The 17406-nt window shown below is 38.0% G+C and overlaps 1 protein-coding gene across 16 annotated transcripts in view; it reads left to right on the plus strand.

Moving 5' to 3' along the window:
- The window catches only part of mycbp2 (MYC binding protein 2), a 253347-nt gene that overhangs the window by 152990 nt on the left and 82951 nt on the right, over window positions 1–17406 (plus strand). For 12 of the 16 annotated variants that reach the window (XM_072577934.1, XM_072577936.1, XM_072577938.1 and 9 more), the window contains 10 exons: window positions 633–720; window positions 941–990; window positions 1067–1239; window positions 1341–1485; window positions 5250–5456; window positions 5744–5799; window positions 5898–6013; window positions 6519–6616; window positions 7409–7525; window positions 9607–9747. In XM_072577934.1, coding sequence (XP_072434035.1) covers window positions 633–720; window positions 941–990; window positions 1067–1239; window positions 1341–1485; window positions 5250–5456; window positions 5744–5799; window positions 5898–6013; window positions 6519–6616; window positions 7409–7525; window positions 9607–9747 — 1191 coding nt within the window. The remainder of the gene's footprint in view (window positions 1–632; window positions 721–940; window positions 991–1066; window positions 1240–1340; window positions 1486–5249; window positions 5457–5743; window positions 5800–5897; window positions 6014–6518; window positions 6617–7408; window positions 7526–9606; window positions 9748–17406) is intronic. The other 4 variants (XM_072577949.1, XM_072577951.1, XM_072577947.1 and 1 more) reach the window with 3 other exon arrangements.

Here is a 17406-nt window from a genome sequence, read left to right on the forward strand (position 1 = left end):
TAATCACACATTTATACCTGGAATACAAAACTAGTTTGTAGTAAGTTGTAAATCTTGGTTCGATGGTGATGCACTTCTTGGCGAAAGTGAGGACTGCAGATGCTGGAGATTAGAATCAAGAGCGTGGTGCTGGAAAAGCACAGCAGGAGAGGGAGGATCTGAGGAGCAGTAAAATTGATGTTTCAGGCAAAAGCCCTTCATCGGGAATGAGGCACCCGTTGCCAAGTCAGAAGATTTGAATGTCCACGTACGTGTATTGCAAAAAATTAGGATGCTGGTGCATGAAATAATTTGGAAAGCCAATTAAATATTAGTCTTTCTTGCAAGGAGGCTAGACTATGAAAGTCTTGTTGCAACTGTATAGGCATTGCTAAGATGTCACCCAGAATACTTTGTACAGTTTCAGCCTCTTTACGTAGAAGGGACATACACACCTAGGAGGCTGTTCAGAGAAGATTCACTAGGCTGATTTCAGGTCGTAAACTGTTTTCTAAATGTTCTAAAGGCAGACTAGCACTTTGGGGAAGTAAACTGACAATTATGCTCATGCTTATAACTCCCATTATTGTTTTTCCCATTATAACTTTAATTCGCTAAAACCAAACACGCATCAAGACATTTCTGTTTTGCAGGGAATTCTACAATTAGAAAAGGAATTGGCGTACCTTGGAAGTATGTGTGCAGCGTCACTAATGAAAAAAGACCTAGCACTTCCTATGGGTATGGATCTTTACATTTGTCAACCAAAAGTGTACGATGATGAGGGTTTTGCACAAAATGTAGTGTATTGCTGGATTGTAAATTATTGCTGAATGATGATCTTTAGGTGAATATTGATTACGTTTGAAGTCTTTCAGTTTATACAGTACTAATAATGAAAGCTATGTGCAGTAAAACAAATTTGTGCTGCTGTTCTGTTAAATCATCTTTGTTTGGACAGGAAATGAATTGGAGGAGGATCTTGAAATTCTTGAAGAATCAGCTCTGCAGGTGAGTGTTCAGTTGCTATAGTTAAATTACTCATCATTTTTCATAACCTTACTCACTTGCATTTTCCTCTTGCCAGGTGTGTAAAAACCATGCCGGTTTATTAGGAAAGGGGCTTGCTTTGTCTCATTCACCAACTATATTGGAGGCACTGGAAGGTAATCTTCCCCTCCATCTGCAGAGCAATGAGCATTCTTTCTTAGAAGACTTTGTTGCATGCTTACCTGGGTCTAGTGGTGGACGACTTGCAAGGTAAAACCGAGATTTAATGTAGAAAATTACTGAGCCCATAAATCTATGCCTTTGTTAAAATTTGTATGTAAATTTTGTAACCATGTCTTTCATGTTGTCAGGTGGCTTCAACCAGATTCTTATGCAGATCCTCAGAAAACCTCCCTGATATTAAATAAGGACTACATCAGATGTGGCTGGCCTGCTACCATCACTATCCAAACCAAGGACCAATATGGAGATGTAGTTCATGTTCCAAACCTGAAGGTAAAAAGTAATTTGGAATAGGCTGACCAAAGAAACAACTTAAAGTAATAAATTTGTAAATGCAAGTTAAGAATAAGTTAAGTATGTATTTTTGGAGCATTAAAAATTTGCCACTTGAATCATACAAGTGAACCTTTGTTTGGGAAATAAATTCCAAATTTCAAAAGTGAATTTTCTTTTGCTACGATAATGCAGCGATGCTTGAAAGTTCAATGAATAGTGTTTTTTCTTAAGCAACTGATTTTTTTCATAAAATATAGTTTGTAAAGGTGACAGTAACTAGCTTATGCACTACTGCGATACTACAGAAGATCTTCGGTTCTCTGAAACATTCTTTAATATTAAAGGCTTCTGAGTCACCATTTCTGTTTGACTCTAAGTTTTTTTTTCCTACAGAATGCCTCTTTTTTTTTGTCAAATCTAAATGCAGACAAAGTTTATTTCAATGTAGTTTCCTTGTGTTCCTTGGGTAGCACTGTGGCTCAGTGGTTAGCACTACTGCCAGTTGTACAGTGCCGGGGACCCTGATTTTGTTTCCAGCTTTGGGTTGCTGTCTGTTTAGAGTTTGCACATTCTCCCTGCATCTGTGTGGCTTTTAGCTTGGTACTCCAGTTTCTTCCTCTAGTCCAAAGAGCTGCAGGTTAGGTGGATTGTTTGTGGTAAATTTCCCCATAGTGTTCAGAGATCTGCAGGCCTGTTTGGTTAGCTATGGTAAATGTGGGTTTGTGGGGATAGGGTGCAATGCTGTGTCTGGTTGGGATGTTGTTCGAAGGGTATGGGCTGTATGGTCTCTCTCCGTACTGCAGGGATTCTATAATTCTGCAAACAGGAAAAGACTGTTTGGTCCTGCCATTCATTAAGATTGTGACTGATTTGGTTGCAGGAAGATATACCAAGGAACTTTGATTATCTGAACATGATGAGGGGCACTACTTCGTTCGGATAATTGATTATTCGGTTAATCAATTAAATGTCTTTCCATTGGGGCTTGGAGTTTAAGCCTGCTCCCCGTCCAGGAGACTGCAGCAGCATACCCCGCATGGGCCCCCACTCCCCTGTGTCCAATAGCACCCCCCGCCCCAGTCCATCAGCGACCCCCATCCCTATCCCCCATCCCCATCCCAATTCAACACTGCGCCGCGCCCCGCCCCCCCCCCACCCCCCCACCCCCACCACCTTTTGCTATTTGAGGTTCCTCTGCAAATGGAATGGTTTAATGGACAGAAAAGTAGTAGATGGAATTTAACCCAAAAAGATGTGAAGTGATACACTTTGGAAGGAATGGGATTAGGTTGAAGGTGAGGTATTGCATTGTAAATTTCAATGCAAGGTAACAATATAATAATGTCTAATCATGATAAACTTCAACTTGCACATTGGTTTCTCGTTCTTTATTTATCCAGGCAGTCTTTAACAAGCTTGTCACAAAAACAAATGGAAATTGCTGAAGAAACTCAGCAGTTCTGGCACTGTCTGTGGAGAGAAAGCAGTTAATCTTTCGAGTCCAGTGACACTTTTTTTTTTAAAGTTTATTCCTTTTCAGATAACTATCTAATTCCCTTTACTTTAATTGAACTTGTCTCCATCACACACTCAAGCAGTGCATTACAGAGCTTAACAGTGGCTTCATTTTTTAAAAAAGGTTTTTGCTTGCGTCACCTTTGCTTTTTTTAATCAATTTCTTTAAATCTTTACCCTCTTATTCTTTCCTTTCACAAGTGGAAACAGTTCCTTCCTGTCTATTCTGTGCAGAGCTCTCATGGTTTTGAGCCCCTCGATCAAATATTCTTCAGCTGCCTTTTCTCTGAGGACAGCTGTCCCATCTTTGTTTTCATAACTGAAGTTTCTCATCCTTGAAACCATTGTTGAGAGTCTTTTCTATGTTCTCTCCAATGCCTTTGCATCTCAGAACTAGACACAATACTCCAGCTAAAGCCAAATTAATTCTTTTTATAGGTTCAGCATAATCCTGTTGCTCTTGTACTCTTGCCTGCTAAGACAGTCTAAGACATAATATGCTTTCTTGACTACACGCTTCGTCTGTCTGCCATCTTTAATGACTTCTATCTGCATACATTCAGGTCCTTCTGCATATCCTTTAGAGATGAACCTTTTTTTTATTCATCTGTCATGTTCGTTCTTCCTACCAAAATTATTTTCTTTACATTTTCATGCATCAAACTTTACTTGTCTCTTGTCTGCCCATTCCACCAATTTGCCTATGCCCTTTTTGGAGTTCTGAACTGTTCTCTCAGTTGACAATGGTTCCATGTTTCATATCACCTTCAAATTTTGAAATTATGCCCTATTCACCAAGGTCAAGGTTATTGCTCTATATCAGGGGGATCAAAGGACTTAAAACTGATGGCTAGAGATCTCCACTACCCTTCCACCAATCCAAAAACCATTCATTAACCACTACTGTTTCCTGTCACTCAGCCAACTTTGTATCCATGTTGCTATTGATCCAAGGGGATTATGCTGAACCTATTACATGAGCAATAACATTGCTCAAGTATATTGTATGGCATTGTATCAAATATACCTTTTGAATGACAATGTGTGCGACACAAACAAATTTGCCATTTTCAAATATTCCTTACCTCTTCAAAAGCTCCAAGTTACTTAAATACAATTTTCTCTTAACTCCATGCTGGCTTTTTTTTAATGCAGTTGCATTTTTTCATCTGACTATGAATTTTGCTTCAAATTGTTGTTTCTGGAAGTTTCCCCATCACCTAAGATAAACTGACTGGCCTGTTATTGGTGGGCTTATCTTCACATCTTTTCTTGAACAACAGCGCAACATTTGCAATTTTCCAATCGTCTGGAACTACCCCCCCGACCCCAACCTTCCAAATCTGAGAAAAAATTTAAAGTTGTAGCCAGTACCTCAGCACGTTTTGCTCATTTCTTTCAGTATCTTTGGGTTCATAAGCAGTTACCAAGCTGACGACATATGTTAAATTTGCTGATTTATCTGTTCTTTAATTTTTTTTGTTCTTGTTATTTCTAAAAAAAAGAGGAACAGAAATTAAGGAAGCTATCCCAAGAACCTCTCCTTATAATCAGGAAGAAAACGAACAGCAGGGAAATGCTGAGCTCATGACTGGGAGGCATGGTTACTCTGTCTGACTTGATGAGTCAGATTCTTTGGTTCCACTTATCCATAGAGCCTAACTTAACAACTAAAAATTTCATTAATCGCAGAAGACACTTGTGTTTTCTGAAGTAAATTTTGATTTTCTTCATATTCAACTGGGAGAATGAATTGTTTTTTATAGTTTAACTTCAAATCATTACAGCTGCAAGCATGCTGGAACCGTTCGGCAGAATTAATTAATCCAGCGCATGAGCTTCTAGTTTGTCTCGAACAGCAAAGCCTTTTATTTAAAAAATGGAAACAGACCATTGGTGTTTATTTCAACACAGTATGGAAGAGAAACACAAGTAAACATTAGTCTTTTCCAATTTTATTTTTGATGATTTTGTTTCTGTCGTGGCTCTTCAATTTCTTGTCAATATGAAGATGTATAATAAATTGACTGCAATGTAGTCATCTTTATTCAAATTCATTGTGCAAAATGAAAGGCTTTCTTAATGAAAGATATACCATGTCACAAGCCAGATAAAGTCTCTCACATTGGCATACAATTCCTTTTGTTAACGTTATTCTCAAATGGCTCCTTTTAGAATTAAGATGTTTTTACTTCTATCAGAAGGAACAAAAAGAGTAATCTTTGTAAAATCTTATTTTTTAACAGGTTGAGGTGAAAGCTGTTCCTCTTTCTCAAAAGAAGTCTATGCAACAGGAGAACACTAAAAAACTGCACCGTATTCCTGGCAGTCCTCCAACTGTTGTACCATGTACTGATCTGACATTCGGTGGATTGCCGTCTCCCAAACTGGAAGTGTCTTATGAACCAATGATAGTTAAAGAAGCTCGGTATACTGCAATCACTATGATGAAGGTAGTTTATACACTTTGTTGACATTTTGATTTCACTGCAAACCATTTCTGAATTTGATCCCAGCCTATGTAATTGGCTTCAGTGAGATACAACCCAGCCCACATTAATTGTTCCTTCACGTTTGAACCTCTGACCTCTCTGATTTAAATAATTGATGTAAACATGTTTCAACTAATCTGTTATAGCATCTTTGCCTGAAACAATAGGTGGTTAATTTCTTAGAACAGTTTTGAATCATCTTACAATGTACCTGCCTTAAATGTGCTTTTGCATTCCTCATCATTCAGGCATACGAAAATTACTCATTTGAAGAGCTTCGATTTGCATCTCCCACTCCAAAAAGGTAAAACGGCAACAACAGACATAAACAAAAAAAAATTTGTGCCACGTATTTCCGAGTGAATTGACTTTATTGACTGATTTATTGGTTAACTTTCTCAGACCAAGTGAAAATATGTTAATTCGGGCTAACAATGATGGAACTTACAGTGCCAATTGGACACCTGGAGCTGTAGGTCTTTACACTATCCATGTCACGATAGATGGGATTGAAACAGGTAACTTCATTGTGTTAAATATTACGTTACATTAACAGTTACAAGCAACCTGGTCTACTGGTCAAGATTTGGAAATAATTTCTATGATGATCTTGAGACAAATTTGTAAATTTTTAGTTTTTTGCTTTTCACCTTCTACAGAAAAATGAATTTTGATGATAGTGTGTCATCCAGTAAAATAAAACATTCATGAAAAGTGCATTTCTTCTGGTTTAGCTAGTCTAGGTCTATTTTCATGTCAACCGTAACCCTTTAATTTGCAACGTAAGAATACTGCTGTCGGGTAATTAGAATGATTGCCTTGGATGATTTCTATGGCACTGTCTGTCTTTGTATTAAATCATTTACTTCTATGTCATTTAACTTTCTTAATTTGAAATTCCTCATTTGTTAAAGAAATTCCTAGGCTTTCCGAAGCTTATCGTTTCATTGTTCTTTGTCTTGATGTTAAGTATGTTTGGAAATTGAGCTTGAAGTTGGTTGTTTCTTGTTCTCTTTTTGGCAGATGCTGGCCTTGAAGTAGAAGTGAAAGACCCTCCCAAAGGAATGATACCACCAGGATCTCAAATGGTCAAACCAAAAGCTGAACCACAGCCAAGCAAGGTAGGATACCTGACGTGCGTTCGCAAAAAATAATAGCAAGGCATAACTGAAGTTTGCTGCAGTAGGATTGCTGGAATTTCAATATTCTCATTGTAAAGATGTTGGAAGAGCAGAACACAATTTGTAGGTGATTAGGTATTTACATTAACAAAAGTCGTTAAATCATGTCTCCTACATTATAATTGTACATGCGCATTCTCCGTCAATTAACAATTGTGTTCTCTTTCCATACTTTAATAATTTGTGATGCTTGTATAAACAGCTCTATAACATGATGGTTGTGTTCTTGTGCAATCTGGTATTACAGAAAAATCGTACTTTAGAAACAGCACTTAGTGTTGGCGATGTAATCACATTACCGCCAGCACACATTTTAAATGTATGAAATAGTATCCCTAATCCGTCAATCGTGTTGCAGTGAATTCACATTAACAAAATGCATATTATAGCAGAAAGACTTGTCGTTGGATTCCTGTCTGTATGAATTTACCAAATTTTGATGACGACTACTACATGCAATTTAAAGCACTATAGGTTTTTAATCTGCTAGGGCATTTGTTCACCTTTCGAGATCTCAAATATAAAGTAAAATTGTGGCTTTAAACTTTTTTTTAACCTGAATAACAGAATTAGCCGATTTCCTCTAACACTTACTTGAACCAAATAAATTCTGCTCTGTCAGTGTCAGCTTTTAATTCTCAACTGTTTAATTTACCTGTTTAATCTATTGCTTTTAATCTGAAAAGCTTTTTTCTTATTTCTTTGTCTTTACTGTTTCCTTGCTTCTCTCAGGTCCGCAAATTTGTGACAAAGGACAGTGCAGGGCTTCGTATACGTAGCCATCCCTCTCTCCAGAGTGAGCAGATAGGCATAGTGAAGGTCAATGGAACCATCACTTTCAATGATGAGGTAAAGAACGTTACTTGAGGAGGTTTTGTAGAGGAGGAATGAAAAAGTCTGCATAAATGTGGGGGAAAGTATTTTTAGAGTTTAAACATTTGTTAGCAATAGTATAATCAAGTGAGCAGTCTATATATCACAAGCTTCAGTACATTTTGCAGCAATAGTTAGATTGTATATGCAGTTTCATTTTTGATTTGCTTTGACACACATGCAGGTAACTTTGAGGCTGCAGTCTGGAAGTGCTGCAAGTGGGCATCTTTTAAGAATTTCCTGTATACAGGCCTAATAATATCACAAGATATTTTAACATATATCAGAATTATGTATAATGTGATACAAAATTTAAAGTTCTGAAAAGTGTTTACCTCAGTAGTATCAAATCCCTGTCTGTTTATGCAGTCAGTAAAGAAAGTCACTATGTAACTGAGTTTAGATGAATTGGTACAATAGTGCAAATTTAAGGAGAGAACAGGAGCAGAGGAACCTTGATGTTCACATGCATAATTTTCTGAAGACAGCCAGACAGGTTGAAACTGTTGTCAAGAAAGCTGATTGGATTCTTGGGTTTATAAATAAACCCAAGTGTAAAAGCAAGGAAGTGATGCTGCAACACTAAAATCATTGGTCAGACTACATTTGGAGTACTGGATGTCTTATTTAAGGAAGGATGTTAAATCCCTGGAGTGCAAAGGAGATTTACTAGAATGGTGCAAGGAATGAGGGAATTTTGATACAAGAAATTGGGCTTCTTAGGGTAGAGAAGATTAAGAAGTGGCTTAATTGAGGTGTTCAAAATTATGAACAATTTGACAGGGTCCAAAACTTGGTATGATAGTAACTGGGGGTCACAATTTCAAGATTGTCAGCAAGTGAACTAGGAGCAAGATTATGAGAAGGTTCTTTATTCAGAGTTATTAGGATTTGGAATGTGCTGCCTGGGAGTGTGGTGGAGGCAGGTTCCAAAGCAGAGCAGATATATGCTCGAATGTGATCAATGTCGGCTGTTGAGGTAAGGCTGGAGAATGAGATTAGCTGGGTACTACTTTGAGGAACCATTACAGACACGATGGATCGAATGGCTTCCTCCTGTACTGTAAAATTATATGGTTCTTGAAAGTGCAAAAGCTAATCATTTGCTTTCTTTGTCTGTAGGCAAGGTCTCTTAAAAATAATCACTCATCCAGAATGGAAGCTCTTTGTTTTTGTCAGCCTTCAGACTATTTCCAATATTGCAAATATAAATTCTCGCCATCTAGTACACTGGTTACAGTGTTGTCGAGAAAAGACTCTTTGACTTGAAAGATTTGCATTGTATTAAAATAAATGCCAAATACAAATGGTATGTCTTGATATTGACAGTGATGTGCACAGGTGAAAAACAGAGCACTGTGACAAGAAATTGGACTCCTCAATGAAGTGAAGCCTTTATTGCATTTATGTTACTTCAATGTAAGACTTATTTCTGGCTGGATTGGGAATTGATAAACCATTGATATTCTGTTTAATCTGAAGGTTAAAAAGGAAAAGCCTTTTATTCAAATTAGTTTAAAATTGTGGGGCCCAAAGTTAGGCATCTAGTCACACGTTTTTGGATCATTGGAAGCAAATATAGATTGTGGGGTCTTAGAATTTTGTATATTCGGCAAAGAAGCTGTACCTTACAACTGAATAACTTCAACTTATGTTAGCAGTGAGAACAGTTTACAATAGCTGCCAGAGTGCATAGTGTAATTCGTGTGAATTGGAATTTATTTCCATGGGCCACCTTCATACTGTCGTTACTGGCTTCGGTGTACATGTTACAGTTCTTGTGGTTTATTTCTGTTTTTATATTTAGGCCAGTTTAAGCAGAAGTAAGATTAGCTTTTGCTGTTAGAGTTTCCGTGCTGAATGAAAAATTGGACTCCTGCTTTGTTTCACTGATCATTTTGCTATTTGTGAAAAAAAATTGCTATCTTCAATGCATTTAAAGGTTAAAATCTAGTGTCTGATGCCCACCTTCTCTCTAGTCTGGAGCCTCATTGTCCTTTTCAGCTCTGGGGCAGTTACAGGAGGGCATGGCTCGTTTTGTTGCTTGTTTCCCATAGATCCATAATGATGATGGTGTATGGCTGAGACTGAATGATGAGACTGTAAAGAAGTATGTTCCCAACATGAATGGTTACACTGAAGCCTGGTGCCTCTCTTTTAACCAACACCTGGGCAAGAGCCTTCTGGTCCCTGTTGATGTAAGTAACGGTGCCAATGATGAAAAGCCTGTTATGGCAATTTAACCCCTTTGCTGTCTGTGAGCACTGCTTCACACTATTTACTAAAATCTGCACTAATTAAAATTTACTCGCTTGTATCTTTTAGTCTTTTAACTGTTATAATTGACATGATGCTGCAGTTTATTTAGTTCTCGTGCAATAAGTGCACTCATTTTAAAGGCTATCTTTTAGAAGGCAGAAGTCCTTTGATAGGAAGGGCAGAATTCTCTTCAAAGGGCTTGTAGAAAACAAATAAACTAAGGCACAGAATTAAGCTGCAGCAAACTAATGCAATATTTAACCAAGTAATTTCTGTCATTGCTTTGTAAGATAAAGAAAAAAATATCAGGTCATTAGTGAAAATTACTTGGTCAAGTTCAGACATTTAGTAATTATCAGAGGACACGTGTTGAATATTTTTCTGCACGTTTCATGTTCCGATGTTGTCCTATATTTTATCAGTGATAATGATGCTGGCTATATTGAGGCTAAATATAACTTTTGAAATATATATTTGATCAGTTAGCCAATTAATTTATTGATTAATTGTGCAGCACCTTTTTATAATGCTTGGAATTGTCTGATACAGACTACTTTCATGCAGAATCTCATTTAACAGTTATGCAAGATGTAGAATGCAGAAAATTTGTTTTGAAGATATTTGGAATGTAAGAGGTGGGGAGAATACTGTTCAGTCTTAAAGATAACTGAGTCTCTGGCATAATACAAATCCAAGTAAAATTCTTAATTTGCCAGCCACACTCCTGTTTAATTTGTTTGCTCCAGAATTCTAGTGCAGAACATTGCTAATTGGTGAGAAAATTGGGGGTTCAGTATTTGAATTATAAATGACACGGGTTATTGCTAATAGGTTAAAAAGGGCTTAATGCTTTTTAAATAAGTGGCAGTGTATCCCTTCCTTCCTGTTCTCTTGATCCTCTTCTTTCCCAAGACCAGTATCATGTCACATGTACTGTGACAGTACTGCTAGTCACACCACATCTTTATTGATGGTATTAGAAGAGGAAAAGCCTTGATAAATGCATTATTAAAGCAGTACTTTCCTGTCATAAGTGCAACCTTTGTCTGCAGTGGAATCCTATTTGCAGAATGGTCCCTTTTGGCCTGTGTTCTGAGGATTTAAAAGGGAAGAAAAGGTGCAATCCAGAAAATTTAAATAGAAGTAATGAAAATCAATGCCAGCAGCTTTGCAATTAACACTTGATGGGTGTTTCATAATCTATAGCTTGTGCTATTAACCTGTGCCAATATTCAAGGCAGGATTGGTAAAGTTTACAAAGTATTTTTAATGGTTTAAATTCAGTTAAAGTAAAAATGCTTATAATGCAATTCAACTATGTTTGGCCACATCTTATTCTAAAAATGATTTGATTTTTGTTTTAATAAAAACAATCTGAATCTGAATATTCTTTAAATTGGCTATAGATACAATTAATATAGTTAATTTACATTTTTTGAAGTCTTGCAAAATATGCATTTATTATATTTTTGCGACTAATTTCCATTTGCCAATGAATTCATTTATTCTAACATCCAAGAAATTAAAGTCTGCTTGCATGCTCTAAAGCCATTTATTATAAAACATTTAGTCAAAGGAATATCTGAACTCACAAATTGTTCACACATGGCAGCTTACGGGTTAATGGAATCAAGCAACACAATGGTGTTTCTAAACGATAGCACATGTGCTGTTAATTAAGATTTTCTCAAGCAAGCCATATTACTTCTGGCTTGTTACCCACAATACAATTGCAGGTATCTTTTCTGCATGCTATAGGGATTTCTTTGCTAATATTGGCACTTCTGTATTGCAAGATTGCAGATGAGTTGTGGACTGGACAGTTCAAAAATTGCAGATTGAGGTTTGCATCTATCTAATTGAGTTTTGTCAAGTAAAAGTCAAAAGAGAGGTACTAGTTTAGTACATTCAGTGTTGTGCAGTCAGCTTTTGCTTTATTGATTTCATGACCATGAATTCCATTAAATTTCAACAGTTTGTTTCAAGTAAGTCATATGCATTCCTGACAAGCTTATTTTCTGAGTATGCTTTATTTTGAGCAAATTGTGAACACATTTTGCATTTATCCAGAAAAACATTCAAATTAAAGTTGCTTTTGATAAGTGCATAAATTTCATTGTGAATTTTCCGATGTAGTACAACTTTACTGAAGATGTAAAATAACTGCCTTTCTTTAAATGTGTGCCTTGTTTTTAAACAATACTTAGACCTGTGCTTATTGTGTGATGTGTGATATGTAGTGAATCAATTGTGACTTGCCTGTTGAAGGCTATATGGATGTGATGGACCAAGATCATGTTTAAGTATCATTCTGTTGAATCTCATTATGTAGTTTTTTCACCTTACAATTCTCTTTGGAATTTTTTTCAGTTGCATGATTTTCTGAATAATATTGTTCTTCTAAAGTTAATGGATTGAAGAATACTTAACTTGCCTTTGCCAATTAGTTGTATTCTTTAGCAATTCTTTTTGGGTTTGCAACACTTCTTCCACACCTGCACAGGATAATTGAAAATGTGTTGCTATCTGATTGGTGATGCTCCTCTCCAGTACTTCCCATCGCAGCCTCTTGTTTATTTTACCAAAACTTTCTTGAATTATATTTCAGTTCTGAAGTCTTCTGCTGTTAATAATTTATTTATCCTTGAATCCTCACTATTGAGATTGACTCATCACACTATCTGCTCACATAGCAGCATAAAAATTCCATCCTTCTGTTCGTTATCTTCTCCTGACACAATTCATGCAGTCTTTTAACTCAAGCCTAGCATCTCTTCTTGTCTTTCTAACTTTGCTGACCAACATGTTGCCCTCAACCTTTCTCTTCTGCTGAAGTTACTTTTTGGCTAATCTATTGAGCAAAATATTTATCAACTTTGAATAAATAGGATATTATTTAATAAGTTAGAATAATTGACTGTTTATGGAACATGAATTAGCTCATCATTCACAGAAACCAATGAAAGCAAATTTATATCTCTTTTCCATAACTGTCTTTTGTTAATTTATCCAGTTTAATTTCCCTCTTTTCCTTTATGTGTAATTCTTGCATACTTTTCACATGCACTTTCTATTCATCTCACTCTTCTTGTGTGCATTATTCTGCTGTATGCATGTCCATGTAATCTCATTTTTAAGATTTAAAACATAATTATTTTGTGTAGTTAGTTTTTTAGTTTAAATTTTATAAAATTCTGAATACTCTGCAAGAAGTTTGAATTTGAAAGTTGGATTATAATGACCTTGCTATTTTGAAGTTATTTGAATACATGCAGTTTCCTAATCTTATGTTTCCCAGAAACTGTTGGGAATGTGTGATGGGTCCTGGCTGGGAAGGAGCGGTTTTCCTGGGGTTTCATTCTAGTGCAGTAGTGACTGGGAAAGATCAAGGCTGGAATTACATTTGATGGATCAGCTCAGGAAGTTGAAGGAAATGGGCCTCTGCGTTAGACTGTCAGAACATAGGGCTAGGCCCATAGATGTAAGAAGGATGAGACCTTGAGCCTCTTGAAAGCAGCCTATTTGAGGTTAGAATGTGATGTCTTAGTATTTTTAATGGATAGTGAAGTGCAGGAAGTTGGTATGCTTGAAGGGCATACCAACGAAGCAATGTTTAGAGCTGGACTTGGGTCAAATGGCAATGGAATTCATTGGGAGAAGTTGGGAAAAGTGGTGACATGGTGGTAACATTATTGTGTTAGTAATCCAAAGATCTAGCATAATACTTTGGGAGCAGTAGGTTCAAATTCCATTGTATCTGATGAATATATTTTAATTCAGTGACGAGAATCTGAAATAAAGAGCTTCCCTAATATCAACCATGTAATCATTGTTGATTGGTCTAAATTGTCATTTTGCTCATTAATGCCCATTCAGGAAGGAAAACTTCTATTCTTATCTGGCCTGGCCACATGTAACTCTACTTGCAGCCCATTGGTTGACTCAACTGTCATCTGCAATGGCTTTGTCTGACCACTCCGCTTAGGAGCCATTAGAGGTGAGCAGCAAATGCAGGCTCAGCGGGCGACAGCCATGTCCATCGATCAAATATCAAAGCATGACAAGGTAATACATTTGCAGAGGTCGAATATGGCAAATGAATGCACAATTAATGGGAGAATACAGAGTTGTAGACAGTAAGGTACCTTGGGATAAATGTCTCTAGATCCCTGAAGGTAGTAGGATGAGTTGATTTAAATGGTTAAGGATGTAAGTAGAATTCTTTCCTTTAACTAGCATAAAAGACCAGGAGGTTATGTTTATTCATTGGGCCATAATCTGAGTACTATACGCAATTCTGGTCAGCTCATTACTGAATAGATGTAATGCAGACGAGATTTTTGAGGGTGCTGCCAGGACTGGAAAATGAAGCTATGAGGAGAAATTAGTTTCAACAGAGAAGACTTGAGAAGGGATTTGGTTAAGATGTACAAAATTGAGGGCCCTGGAATGGAATAGATATAAAGGGCCTATTTACTTCTGGAGAGAGATTGGTGATTATAAGAAGTGTAATTTAAAGTGATTGGTAGAAAGAGTAAAGGGGGATGTGAAGAATTTTTTTCCAAATGGAGTGTGGTTAAGGTCTAAAACTCATGCTTGTAAAGTTAATTGAGGTAAAAACCCTTGACCCATTTCAAAGATGTCTGGATTAGCACCTCAAGTGCTGCAATCGTAAGGCTGTGGCCCAAATGCCAAAAGGTGGGATGCTACAGGAAGGATAGAAAGGGAGGCAAGCGAGGAGGGGGAGTGGCATTTTTGATGAGGGTTAGCATTACAGCTGTTTGAGGGAGGATATTTCCGGAAATACATCCAGGAAAGTGAGTTGGGTGGAACTAAGAAATAAGAAAGGGATGATCACCTTACTGGGGTTGTATTATGGACCCCCTAATAGTCAGAGGGAAATTGAGAAACAAACTTGTAAGGAGATCTCAGCTATCTGTAAGAATAATAGGGGAGTTATGGTCAAGGATTTTAACTTTCCAAACATCGACTGGGACTGCCATAGTATTAAAGGTTTAGTTGAAGAGGAATTTATTAAGTGCGTACAAGGCAATTTTCTGATTCAGTATGTGGATGTACCTACAAGAGAAGGTGCAAAACTTGACCTGCTCTTGGGAAATAAGGCAGGGCAGGTGACTGAGGTGTCAGTGGGGGAGCATTTTGGGGCCAGTGACCATAATTCTATTCATTTTAAAATAGTGATGGAAAAGGATAGACCAGATCTAAAAATTGAAGTTCTAAATTGGAGAAAGGCTAATTTTGACGGTATTAGGCAAGAACTTTTGAAAGCTGATTGGAGGCAGATGTTCGCAGGTAAAGGGACAGCTGGAAAATGGAAAGCCTTCAGAAATGAGATAATAAGGATCCAGAGAAAGTATATTCCTGTCAGGGTGAAAGGAAGGGCTGGAAGGTATAGGGAATGCTGGATGACTAAAGAAATTGAGGGTTGGTTAAGAAAAAGAAGGAAGCATATGTCAGGTATAGACAGGATTGAATCCTTGGAGTATGAAGGAAGCAGGAGTATACTTAAGAGGGAAATCAGGAGAGCAAAAAGGGGACATGAGATAGCGTTGGCTAATAGAATTAAGGAGAATTCAAAGGGTTTTTACAAATATATTAAGGACAAAAGCGTAACTAGGGAGAGAATAGGGCCCCTCAAAGATCAGCAAAGCGGCCTTTGTGTGGAGCCACAGAAAATGGGGGAGATACAAAATGAATATTTTGCATCAGTATTTACTATGGAAAAAGATATGGAAGATATAGACTGTAGGGAAATAGATGGTGACCTCTTGAAAAATATCCAGATTATAGAGGAGGAAGTGCTAGATGTCTTGATACGGTTAAAGGTGGATAAATCCACAGGACCTAATCAGGTGTACCTGAGAACTCTGTGGGAAGCTAGAGAAGTGATTGCTGGGCCTCTTGCTGAGATATTTGTATCATCGATGGTCACAGGTGAGGTGCTGAAAGACTGGAGGTTGGCAAATGTGATGGCACTGTTTAAGAAGGGCAGTAAAGACAAGCCAGGGAACTATAGACCAGTGAGCCTGACCTCCGTGGTGGGTAAGTTGTTGGAGGGAATCGTGAGGGACAGGATGTAAGTGTATTTGGAAAGGCAACGACTGTTTAGGAATAGTCAACGTGGCTTTGTGCGTGGAAAATCATGTCTCTCAAACTTGATTGAGTTTTTTGAAGAAGTAACAAAGAAGATTGAGGACAGAGCAGTAGATGTGTTCTATATGGACTTCAGTAAGGCATTTGACAAGGTTCCCCATGGGAGACTGATTAGCAAGGTTAGATCTCATGGAATAAAGGGAGAACTAGCCATTTGGATACAGAACTGGCCCAAAGGTAGAAGACAGAGGGTGGTGGTAGAGGGTTGTTTTTCAGACTGGAGGCCTGTGACCAGTGGAGTGCTACAAGGATTGGTGCTGGGCCCTCTACTTTTTGTCATTTACATAAATGATTTGGATGCGAGCATAAGAGGCACAGTTAGTAAGTTTGCAGATGACACCAAAATTGGAGGTGTAGTGAACAGCGAAGAGGATTACCTCAGATTACAGCAGGATCTGGACCAGATGGGCCAATGTGCTGAGAAGTGGCAGATGGGGTTTAATTCAGATAAATGCGAGGTGCTGTATTTTGGGAAAGCAAATCTTAGCAGGACTTATACACTTAATGGTAAGGTCCTAGGGAGTGTTGCTGAACAAAGAGACCTTGGAGTGGAAGGTTTTCTCGAGTAGTTCGAGAAGGTTTAAACTAGTATGGCGGGGGGTGGGAACCTGAACTGTATACCAGAGGTGAGAGTTGATGCAGATGAGGCAATAACAAGAGGTAGACCAGCTAGTGGGAAGGAATTTCCTGGGAAGGAACCAAGGGATCAGTTAAAATGTTTGCTTTAACACAAGGAGTGTCAGAAATAAAAGTGATGAACTTAGAGCAGGATCAGTACCTGGTGCTATGATGTTGTGGCTATAACAGAGACATGGGTTTCTCAGGGGCAGGAATGGTTGCTGGATGTTCCAGGGTTTAGAGCATTTAAAAAGAATTGGGGGGGGGGGGGCGGTGGGGAAGAGGAGGGGGTGTAGCACTACTAATCAGAGAGGGTATCATAGCTCCAGAAGTTTCCATTGTCGAGGAAGATCTGCCTACTGAGTCAGTATGGGTGGAAATTAGGAACAGCAAGGGAGCAGTCACCTCGTTAGGGGTTTACTACAGGCCCCCCAATAGCAGCAGGGAGATGGAAGAAAGCATAGGTCAGCAGATTTTGGAAAAGTGTGGACGTAGTAGGGTTGTTGTAATGGGTGACTTTAACTTTCCCGATATTGATTGGAACCTCCTTCGAGCAGAAGATTTGAATGGAGCTGTTTTTGTAAGGTGTGTTCAGAAGGGTTTCCTAACTCAGTACATTGACAGGCTGCCGAGGGGAGAGGCCATTCTAGACATGGTGCTTGGAAACGAGCCGGGGCCGGTATCAGATCCTGTGGTGGGAGAGCATTTTGGAGATCGTGACCACAACTGCCTCACATTCTACATAGCTATGGAGAAGGAGAGGTTTAGGCAAAATGGGAGGATATTTAATTGGGGAAGAGGAAACT

Source organism: Chiloscyllium punctatum, chromosome 9 (genome assembly GCF_047496795.1).
Source record: "Chiloscyllium punctatum isolate Juve2018m chromosome 9, sChiPun1.3, whole genome shotgun sequence".
NCBI lineage: Eukaryota > Metazoa > Chordata > Chondrichthyes > Orectolobiformes > Hemiscylliidae > Chiloscyllium > Chiloscyllium punctatum.